Source organism: Onychomys torridus, chromosome 7 (assembly GCF_903995425.1).
Source record: "Onychomys torridus chromosome 7, mOncTor1.1, whole genome shotgun sequence".
Lineage (NCBI taxonomy): Eukaryota > Metazoa > Chordata > Mammalia > Rodentia > Cricetidae > Onychomys > Onychomys torridus.
In genome coordinates this window covers 111,594,992-111,605,278 of record NC_050449.1, presented here as the reverse complement: position 1 = coordinate 111,605,278, position 10,287 = coordinate 111,594,992, and the positions used below count along the sequence as shown (strand labels likewise).

The 10,287-nt window shown below is 47.0% G+C and overlaps 1 protein-coding gene across 1 annotated transcript; it reads left to right on the top strand.

Moving 5' to 3' along the window:
• Positions 1 to 3,479: 3,479 nt before the first annotated feature.
• On the top strand, positions 3,480 to 7,845 carry LOC118587786 (solute carrier family 22 member 13). Its single transcript, XM_036193869.1, has 9 exons — positions 3,480 to 3,857; positions 4,531 to 4,634; positions 4,841 to 4,995; positions 5,212 to 5,380; positions 5,547 to 5,667; positions 5,754 to 5,848; positions 6,048 to 6,262; positions 6,437 to 6,545; positions 6,761 to 7,845. The coding sequence occupies exons 1-9, from the start codon at positions 3,480 to 3,482 to the stop codon at positions 6,978 to 6,980; spliced, it is 1,566 nt and encodes a 521-aa protein (XP_036049762.1). The 3' UTR covers positions 6,981 to 7,845.
• The last annotated feature ends 2,442 nt before the right edge of the window (positions 7,846 to 10,287 follow it).

Below are 10,287 nucleotides of genomic sequence, written 5' to 3'. Positions count from 1 at the left end.
TTCAGATATTATTTTGAAGCAAGCTCAGACTTAGACATATTTGCAAATAAACAGTACCAAATATTCACCTGTATTTGCTTTGTGGCTTCTCTAAGTATCTCACATAATTATATACATCTATCAAAATTGGGACATTATCTTTGATAGGATAGTGTTGACTAATGTAATAGCAAGCTAATATCCAGCTCTTCTTACTGTGAGACCCTGGAGAACATCTCTGCTGGTTATGTTGACTGAATTTGTGCTTCGAAAATGCCCATTTCAGTTCTCCACTGTAAAGTTACTGCTTTTCTCTTTGTAGTTAATATCTGTGGGGAGATAGAATTTGTGACGTTATGAATACTTCATACTTTGGTCAAATTTCCTGCTTGATTCCTTCCTAACAGATGTTACTTCAATGTTTTCCAAATGTTGTTTCCTATCACTGTTGGCTCCACTTTTTTTTCCTTTCTGAGACAGGATTTCTTGGTGTAACAACCCTGGCTGTCCTAGAACTCACTCTGTAGACCAGTCTGGCCTCGAACTCACAGAGATCTGCCTGCCTCTGCCTCCTGAGGGAGGCGTGTGCCACCACTGCTGGTTGACTCCACATTTTTAAACTGGGATTCTACTGTGAGGAAGGGCTTTTCCGTCTCACTGTGTGTTGAATCCACTTATTTACATAAATGTTCAAAATAAGAATACTCCAACTCATTGGTGGGGAGGGCACAGTGGCAGTAGTGAGAAGGCATGAAAGTGCTCTTTATGCACCATATTTGACTTTGCCAGCTACTTGAACTGGTCGGGGCGAGGGCGGTCACATCACTGAAGATTGCTAATGTACATGTGCAGGAGGAATTGTGGAGGGAGACTTTGTCCTGTGTCCTTGTTATCATTGATTGCTTTGGGAGATTGGGATACACTAGGAGAGCTTGTATTTGTTTTTAATCTAGTAAAAGCATTATTAGTGTCCTCCTTAATTAGTACTGAAAATGCAACACACACCTTTCCTATATTCACTCTTACGTTCTTGATTTGTCTTTGGTCCTAAAAAGAAAGGGTCTTTTTGTGTGTCTCCTGACCTTCATGCTGCTCTGGGATTAGTTAGTATTACACAGCACCAGAAAAAAAACATCAGAAGACTTATACAGCAAAATACTATCAAGGCCAGAGCCAAGAATGGGCTCTTGGCAGAACTAGTGCAGGCTGGGTTGTACTTTTCTTTGGAAATTTCATACATGTTTATCTTAGTCATATCCACCTTCTACTCCCTATTTCATACATGTATATCTTAGTCACACCCGTCTTCTCCTTATTTCATATGTGTATATCTTAGTCATATCCACCTCTACTCCCTATTTCCCACTTCTCCCTAACACATCTTCTATTGTGGAATAATCATTTTGCACACTGTGTAGATGTGCCATTCTGATTGGTTTAATAAAAAGCTGAATGGCCAATTGCTAGGTAGGATTTTTCAGGCACACGGGACACTGGGAAGAAGAGGGGAGTCACAGCCAGACAGAGAGGAAGCAGCATGGACAGTACAGAGTAAAGGTAATAAAGCCACAAGATAAAAAGTAGATTGATAAAAATTGGTTAATTTAAGTTGTAAGAGCTAGTTAGTTACAAGCCTAAGCTATCAGCCAAGCTCTTATAATTAATAAGTCTCTGTGTCATTACTGGGGAGCTGGCAGTCTTGACAAAAAGATCCGACCACATCCTTCCCAACTTCATGTCTTTATTTTGTTGTTTTTAAAGTTTTAAAAGATGTGTTTATGTTTATGTGCATGAATCTTTTGCCTGCATGTATCATGTGCATGTCTGATGCCTATGGAGATCAGAGAGGATTTTGATACCCTGAAACTGCAGTTACAGATGGGTGTGAGTTGCCATGTGGGTGCTGGGAACCAAATCTAAGTCCTCTGCAAGTATAAGAAGTGCTCTTAACCATTGAGCCATCTCTCTGGCCTCTTGTTTAAAAAACAGTGTATATTCCACTGAATACAATTATTAGATATAGGAGTTCATATGTGCATGGATCCAAAGGAGCATGGTCAACCTATCAATGGCCTTTCCTCAAAGGGTGACTCTTCCTTCATCAGCAGCCCTCAGCTGCCATTAGCACCTCAGCTGAGGTGAAGGAGGAGTGTGCGGAGGAGCAGCAGCACACCAGAACTTCTCGTCCTTACTAGGCATTGACCAACCTTTTCTTACCCCTTCCCTCCCTGTGCCCCCAGGGACTCTGGTAACCACTGCTACTCTTCTCTTGTGTGAGATAAAGATTTTAAAGATTTCATGGTTGAGATCATGTGGTGTTTGTCTTTGTATGCTTGACTGTGTTCAGTTACTGTAATGAACTCCAATTTGAAGTAGGTTATCACAACGAACAGGGTTTCATTGTTTTTATGGTGGATAATATTCTGTTGTATATATGTGCCACATTTCCGTTATGGATACTTTGGTAGTTTCCATTTCTTAAATGCTAGCATTTCTACCTGGCTTGGTCTTGTATAGGTCCTGTGCAGGTAACTGACCACAGCTGAGGTAGTTGATGTGTGCAACAGCCGTGTCATATCTAGTGGTCAGCATCCCACACCACTCCACTCCAGCCTGCTGCTCTTGGATTCTCCCCGCCCTCGCTTCTGTGTTGTCCCATGAGCCTCATGGGGAGGCAGATACAGATGTTCCCTCTGGCTGAGCACTCACAGTGACTAGTTAAGAAGTCTCAAAATTAACTACTACCCTCTACAATAAGAAGCTTCTTTGACCAAGATTGAGAGCATCACACATGTATGAATATAAAAACAAAAGTATTTAGGAGTCAGTTTTATATAATAGCTATTTAACAAAACAAAACTCATAGATTAGTTCCCAGGGCTTAAGATTTTAGTAGCCAGGTGATTTGATCATGTTCACAGCCCCAAGCATACATTTCCTTCTATAGAGCAGCTGAGGACAGTTGAGTTAGCCCTATAACAAACAGTCTTGCCACAATTGCACAGTAGGCACATTTTGCCTGGCATTGTAGCATGTGGGGATGAATGCTGGGTAAAACCATTGATAAAGAACTTTTACTGTGTACCTGTCATATCCCCACTTCTGGTGAGGTTGCAGACATGCTCAGAATCTGAGTTTTTAGTGGTAGGAAGGCATTAGAGCTCATTGGGAACTGTTTAAGATGTTATATTGGAGCTAGTGAGGATGACAACTACATCTTGTTGGAGGTTTTGGCCTGGAAAGGTGTTCTTTGTACACTTGTGATGCTGTATCTGTCACAGCCAATAAAGCATTCTCAGATGAGTGTGGTTTTGTTTTTGTTTTTGTTTCTCTCAGGTTTTCTTGTTGGTCTAGGGAGATAAGGTATAAGCTGACAGGTGTAGCTGCTCTAAGCTGGTTAAACATTAACTCAGCTGTCACCACAGCCCAGAGCAGCAAGTGCCCCAAAGCCAAGTTTCAGACCTGCCTGGTGTTCCTAGACTAAGGAGTGAGCAGCAGACATGGCTCACTTTGCACAGGTCATGGCTGAAGTGGGCGACTTTGGTCGCTTCCAGGTACAGGTGACCATCCTGATGGGCATCCCCAACTTCCTGTCTGCATTCTTCGTGTTTAGTCAGATCTTCATGGTCCTTGATGAGGCTCACCACTGTTCAGTGTCCTGGGTCAAGAACCACACTTTCAACCTAAGTGCTGCTGAGCAGCTGGCAGTCAGCATACCCAACGACACGGCAGGCAGACCTGAGTCCTGCCTCATGTTCCGGCCCCCTCCTGACAATGCCAGCCTGGAAGACATCCTCAGCCACCGCTTCAATGAGACCCAGGCCTGTGATTCCGGCTGGGACTATCCTGAGAACAAGCCTCAGTCCCTGAAGAATGAGGTGGGACTGCCTGTTCTCAGGCTTTCACAGGCCTGTCTATTCCTCCGACCCTGTGCCTTTGCTTGATACTTGCTGTTTTTATCTGTCCTGATGCCTGTTTGGGTTTATGCTTATTTTCTCCTTTGCCAGTCATCCTGGTCCACTGCCCCTGGTGGGCATCACAGGCCAGCCTACATTTTGTGCCCAACCTTGAGCTCTGTATGCCAGTAGATTGCATGTACCACTTTCTCTGTGTGCTCTGCTGCCATCATTTTTGCATGTCCTCTTGTCTGTATCTTTTGACTTGTCTCTCTGTCCATCTGCCTGCCTTTATTCTTCTCCCTACCTGCTGTTCTCTCTGTCCATTTTATAAGATCTGCCTGAAGGCCTCCCTTCCTGTCCTGACTTAGCCTGTCTCTGTCCACGGCTATTCACCTGCCTCATTGCTTGCCCATGGTGCTTTCCTGCTTTTCAACTTCTGCCTAGTTCTATGCATGCCTGCCTGCCTATGGAAAACAGTTGTATGATGTCAGTGATTATATGATATTCCATAAAATTTTAAATATTCTGTGCTCAATAACTCACTATGGTGCTGAGGGTAGCCTTGGCTCACAGTGTGGGAACCATGGAGTTTAGATGATGAGGTTGATCCTGGCTGCTAGGACAAGTCTTACACACCCTATTTCCATCTCAGTTTGACCTGGTGTGTGATCGGAAGAGCCTGAAGAGGACTTCACAGTCAGTGTTCATGGCTGGACTCCTCGTTGGGGCCCTCATCTTTGGGCCCATTTGCGATCGGTATGTGCCGCTGACCCAGCATGCTTTAGCCTCCTGCTGCTGACTCAGTTAATCCCTGGAGTTTTGTTAGTCATCAAGACAAGTCCTCATGCCTGCCTTCAAATGGAGCTCCATGGAAGACCCTGTCTCCTCACTCTGACAGAGCCGAGGACAGGCCTGCCTGGGAAGGCCTCCTCACTGCACAACATGTCCCTCTGTTAACTCAGGATTGGCCGAAGAGCCAGCATTCTGCTGCAGCTGTTTTTGTCAGGCCTCATAGGCGTGGCCACAGCCTTTGTGCCCAGCTTCGAGCTCTACATGGTTCTGTGCTTTATCTCGGCTACTGCTGTTGCTGGATATATGATGAGCACCATGATCTTTGGTGAGTATCTGGGCCCTGGAGCCTTCAGGTACAGTCTGAAATCTGAGCTCTTGAGAGCCCCTGAACAGCCTGTGGGGATAGTTTCAGTCATCTGTACCCCAGGAGGTCACAGCAGAGCTTCCTCTGCTGGGAACGTGCACAGTGCTTGGCATGATACCATCTGGATGTCATGGAGTGAGTGGGCAGATTCCACCCCAGTCTCAGCCTTGTCTTCAGTTTCAGAATGGGTGGGGCCGTCCTGGAGAACAAAAGCCATGGTCCTGGCCCAGAGCAGCTTTGCCATGGGACTGATGGTGCTAGCAGGCCTGGCCTATGGTGTCCGCAACTGGAGAGTCCTTCAGCTAGCAGGCACCACACCAGTCTTCTTGCTTGTCTTCTACTTCTGGTAGGGAGGCCCTTGGCAGTGATAGGCCACCCTCTGTTGGGAGTGCTGTGGCAGGGTGCAGAGGAGGGACCTGTGGAGCTTTGGGTGGGAGACTCAGTGTGCCCTGGAATTCTGGGCATTACACAGGGCTCAGGACCCCAGTATCAGAGTCATATGTGGTTGACAGGGTTTTGCCAGAATCTCCACGGTGGCTCCTCTCCCAAGGGAAGATAGAGGAGGTCAAACAGCTGGTCCAGAAGGCAGCTTCAGTGAACAGGCGGCCACTTTCTCCAGAGCTCCTGAGCCAGGTACCTGTTAGCAGGCTCAGGCTCACCCCTGCCTCAAGCCAGTCTCTATGCCTGTGTCCTGGCCCCTCACTCTGCCCTTCTTCTAGCTGGCTCCTGAGAAGTCAGGCCCCTCAGGGAACGCCCTGGATCTTTTCAGACACCCCTGTCTCAGGAAGGTGACCCTGATTCTCATTGCTGTCTGGTAAGTGCCCAGGGCCTTGTCCCTCAGTGAGGACAGAGCCAGATGGCTGCTCCTGCTCTTCAGTGTGTCCCTGGAGGGATGGATGGAGGCTCTGTGAGCGTCGTGGTCTCTCCCCTGGTGTGAGCTCATTGAGCCAGGATGTTCCTTTAGGTCTGATGGTGTACACCCAGCAGTGACAGGGATACTTGGTACTTTGTAGGTTTGTGGACAGTTTGGTGTACTATGGCCTCGGCTTCCAAGTGGGGGACTTTGGCCTTGACATCTACCTGACACAGCTAATATTTGGGGCAGTGGAGTTGCCTGCCCGCTATTCCAGCATCTTCATGATGGAGAAGCTGGGTCGCAAGTGGAGCCAGTTAGGTTCTCTGACTCTGGCAGGTGTCATGTGCGTCGTCATCATCTTCATCCCAGCAGGTACGAGGCTGTCTTCCTCCCTGCCAGGGCTATCCCCATTGCCACACTCCCCTTCAGGACCAAGGGTTCCCCAGGGTTTGGGCATAGAGGGTGAGGCACTTGAGTAGACAGGGAGGTGTGTAGGCTTAGGTGATGGTGTCCTTCCCCCTATGTGGCTGACCTGTTCTCCTCCAGGTCTCCCCACAGTGGTCACTGTGCTGGCCGTGGTGGGGAAGTTTGCCTCATCCGCTGCCTTCACCATATCCTATGTGTACACTACTGAGCTCTTTCCCACCATCATCAGGTAAGAACTGCTGGGGTGACTTTGGTTCTCTGCCCTGGGGAATCTAATATCACCCATCCTTCTGGCCCTATGGGCCTAGGCCACTGGAAGTTTAGTGCAACTCACCAAGTCGCCACAGGACACTGGAAGACAGATAGACATGGGCATGCCATGGCCTTCTCAGGACCAGGATGTGGGACAGAAGTAAAAGCGAAGGCTTGTGCTGCTTTCCCCAGGCAAACAGGCATGGGGTTGGTGAGCATCTTCTCTAGGATTGGTGGCATCATCTCACCGCTTGTGATGCTGCTGGAACAGTACCACAGGGCGCTCCCCATGCTCATCTTTGGCAGCCTCCCGATAGGGGCAGGCCTACTGTGTGCTCTTCTGCCCGAGACACGGGGCCAGATGCTGAAGGACACCATCCAGGACCTGGAGCAGGGGTGCCCCTCACGGTGAGCATTGACTTCTGGACCTCACATCAGGAGTCCTCTCCCTAGGGCCAGGCCTCCCCATCACCATTATTGCTTATTGGGCAACATAGTGCCCCTTCGTGCCACAGATTCATGTTGTAGGTCATTTTCCTCCTACAGATGATGATAGGAATTCATCCGAGGATCCTGTGCTGGGCTACTGCTGACTTCTTTCTTCCCTTGCAGATCTTCAGTGGCATAGTCTCCTGAGAAAGAAATGGTGGTTAAAGGAAGAAGTTCTATCCTCAGGGTTCCAATCGGCCATCCTCCTCCCAACTGTGGTTGTTAAGGGCTTGTTCATTTACAGCAACAGATCACACAGTGGACACTGCTGGGGCCTGTTTTGAGGGAGTGACGAGCCCAGCTTGTTGGTCAGAACCAGCCTCTCTCTTTCTCTGAAATATTGTCAGTGCCATGTTTGAATTAGGATCCTCGGTGTGTCTTTGTCTTTGCCTTTTGGATTGTGTCTTTGCCATGTCTTGGTGAGCAGGATCACAGAGGAAGGAGTGTCTGCGGATATAAGATATCACAGCACAAGCCAGAGCTTGGGGAAGCACCAGGAACAACAGTCTTCTCCTTGTTCCCACCTCTTAAACCTCACACTGGGATTCACATTGTCATACCTGGGGCCAGTGTCAATGCAAACCCTTGGAGAACACTGTGAAACTATTTCCAGAGCATCACAGATTCTTTGAGAAACTTCCTCCTTCACACTTGGTCACCTTCTCCTGTCAGGGTGGGTGTGCGCAGGGCTGGACCTGTGCTCTGTGCATCCAGTCATGGCTGTTTCGTACTGTTCTCTTGAAATCATAGCCAAACATGTTCTTCAGCTTCCTACCATTATCATACTGTGTCCCTCTAATAAAAAGAGTACATACAGAAGTGGAAAAGTGCGTTTCAAGGCTGAAGCCGTTTACTTCTCTGAGTGATGTGTGTGTGTGGGTGGGTGTGGGTGTGGGTGTGTGTGCGCGCGCTCCCTCCTTGGCAGTGGTTATCTATCCTGGGAAAAGACTTAAAGGGATCCTTTATTGACACAGCCATATTGCAAGTTTTTCCTGTTGCTTTTGGTTTTGTGGTTTGTTTTGTGGTATGAGCTGTGTTCCCAGACCTGCCTTTGGGGGTCTTTGTAGACATCTTTTCCATTTCTTAGGTATTGGATGTCTGGGGATAAGTATTTTCATTGTGTAATGTTTAATTTTCATTGTCAACCTGAGTGGATTTGAATCATCATGGAAGAACTAACTGGGTATGTCTGTGAAGATGTTTTTAGAAGTCTAACTGAGGAAGAAAACCCTTCCTGAATGAGGGCAACATTATCCCATTGGCTAAGGCCCTGGGTAAATAGATTAAAATGTGGAAGGGAGCTGAGCAGTGGGGTTCGTCTCTACTTCCTGCCACAGTGACGACTCCCAGCATGGACGTGTACTCTGAGACTGTGAGCCACAGTGAAGTCTCTCCTGGCTTTCTTTGCTGAGTGAGTCTTTTGTCACAGCAATAAGAAGAGTGGTGCCGAGGCTAGGGGCTTTCTGTGATAGACCCGACCATGCAGCTCTTGGGCCTTCAGAAAGGTTTGCAAGAGGAATACAAGAGTTTGAAACTTTAGGCCAAAGGACCCCTAAAATGCTGTAGGCAGAGCTTAAAGGATCATGCTAGCAGGAGCTTGTAAGACAAAACATGAGGAGAAATGCAGAAATCATTCCACTTTCCAAAGGGAAACAAGCACTCCACTGGGAATTGGACTGGATGCCGTTGATGACACATTCTGTCAAAGAGTTTGGCTGCATGTATTCCACGAGAACTTGAGTGAAGTGGAATTCAAAACACTTAGATTCCAGTACACTGTTAGGCTCTGATGTGGCTATTGCTTATGTATTCAGATCTGCAGTATGAGAGAGCAGAAATATAAGAAAAATGTGAACTTTGTTGGGAATGTACTGTGAGCAATTTGAAGTTTCAGATAAAGAGAATTCAGGCAAAGCACTATAATTAATTTTTAGAGGAATTAGCACCATTAAAGAGAGTCCCACTCCCTTCATTGAGGCAGTAGAAACGATGTCTTTAAAGATAAGCCTCCACCTATGGAAGACTGGTATTTGTGAAAGTACAGGTTTATTCAAAGGAGGAGCCTGAATGAGCCTGAGTGAGATTGGTGCAGAAGGAGTTCCTCTGTTCAAAAACAGCTAAATAAAGAAATGGCTTTCCCAGGGTGACTGTACAGAGGCCACCGCAAATTGTGACTGTCATCCAAGGGTGCTAGGCAACATCTCAAGCTGGCAACAGGACTTTGCAGCATCATATACATGGTACTCATTCTGTAAGCCCAAAAGACACAGATGCTTGCAGCAAGGTTCCAGAAAGCTGCTGAGGCCAAGCAGCCTGTGATAGGTTTAGAGTCCCTCCAAGGAGACTTTTAGGGACCATTACAAATATCTGTTAAGGTGAAGAAAGCAGACAAGACAAGAGGCAGCCCAAGTGAGCAGTTTGGGGTAGAGGGCTGGGGCTGCCTCAGGCTATCATTGGAGCCTGTCTGAGTGTATTTACAAGTGTCCTGGTCCTTTATCTGCTGTCAGGTAAAGGTCTGTCTTTATCAGTAGCTAATTGAAGGTCATACCTGCCTGTGTTGTGGATGATATCCTCTAGGTATGACATGCCACATCAGAGCAGCTCTGATTCGCAGTGTGAGATTGTGATAGGATAGGAGGGTCACTAGACCTTGGCCTGAGATTACAGTCTCTAGATGCCTCTTTCCTCCACACTGATTTTATGTTTTATGTAGAAGGGTGAAGGTTCACACTGTTTATTCAGATTTTAGGAGGTTATCACTCATCTAGGATTGGACTTTCAGTATACAACTGTTGAAGGTTATCCACGTCTCTGTAACACCTCATGTACACTTAGTAACCCAGTGAACTCACTAGTTTACCAAGGTAGACTTGGGTGGATCATCTCTGTTCTAGACATGGTGGTCTATAGTGTGAATAGATGCTTGTTCACATCTCCCTAGGGAAGTAATGCTGTAGTGTATTCTTGTCTGTATCTTGACAAGCACAATGGAAGGGGCTTGATAGGGAAAGACAGGCTAGCATGTGGTATGCCATCCCTGTCTTCAGCAGGGTGCTGTTGAACAGAGAATAGCCTTTACTCTCGGGACATGGTAGCAGTGGGACTACTGCTCCGCTCTATGATTGACATTATTGAAGCTTGTACAGGATCCAGATCTCAAACATAGTAGGCAGGAGTCTCCCCAATCTAGACCACAGATTTACTATTTTATAGTGGACAATTTCACCTAG

Coding starts and splice junctions, on each gene's coding strand:
- LOC118587786 (XM_036193869.1), top strand. CDS start 3,480: ATGGCTCACTTTGCACAGGTCATGGCTGAAGTGGGCGACTTTGGTCGC. Junction 4,996..5,211: donor GATGAGCACCATGATCTTTG/GTGAGTATCTGG, acceptor CCTTGTCTTCAG/TTTCAGAATGGGTGGGGCCG. Junction 5,668..5,753: donor CTCCAGAGCTCCTGAGCCAG/GTACCTGTTAGC, acceptor CCCTTCTTCTAG/CTGGCTCCTGAGAAGTCAGG.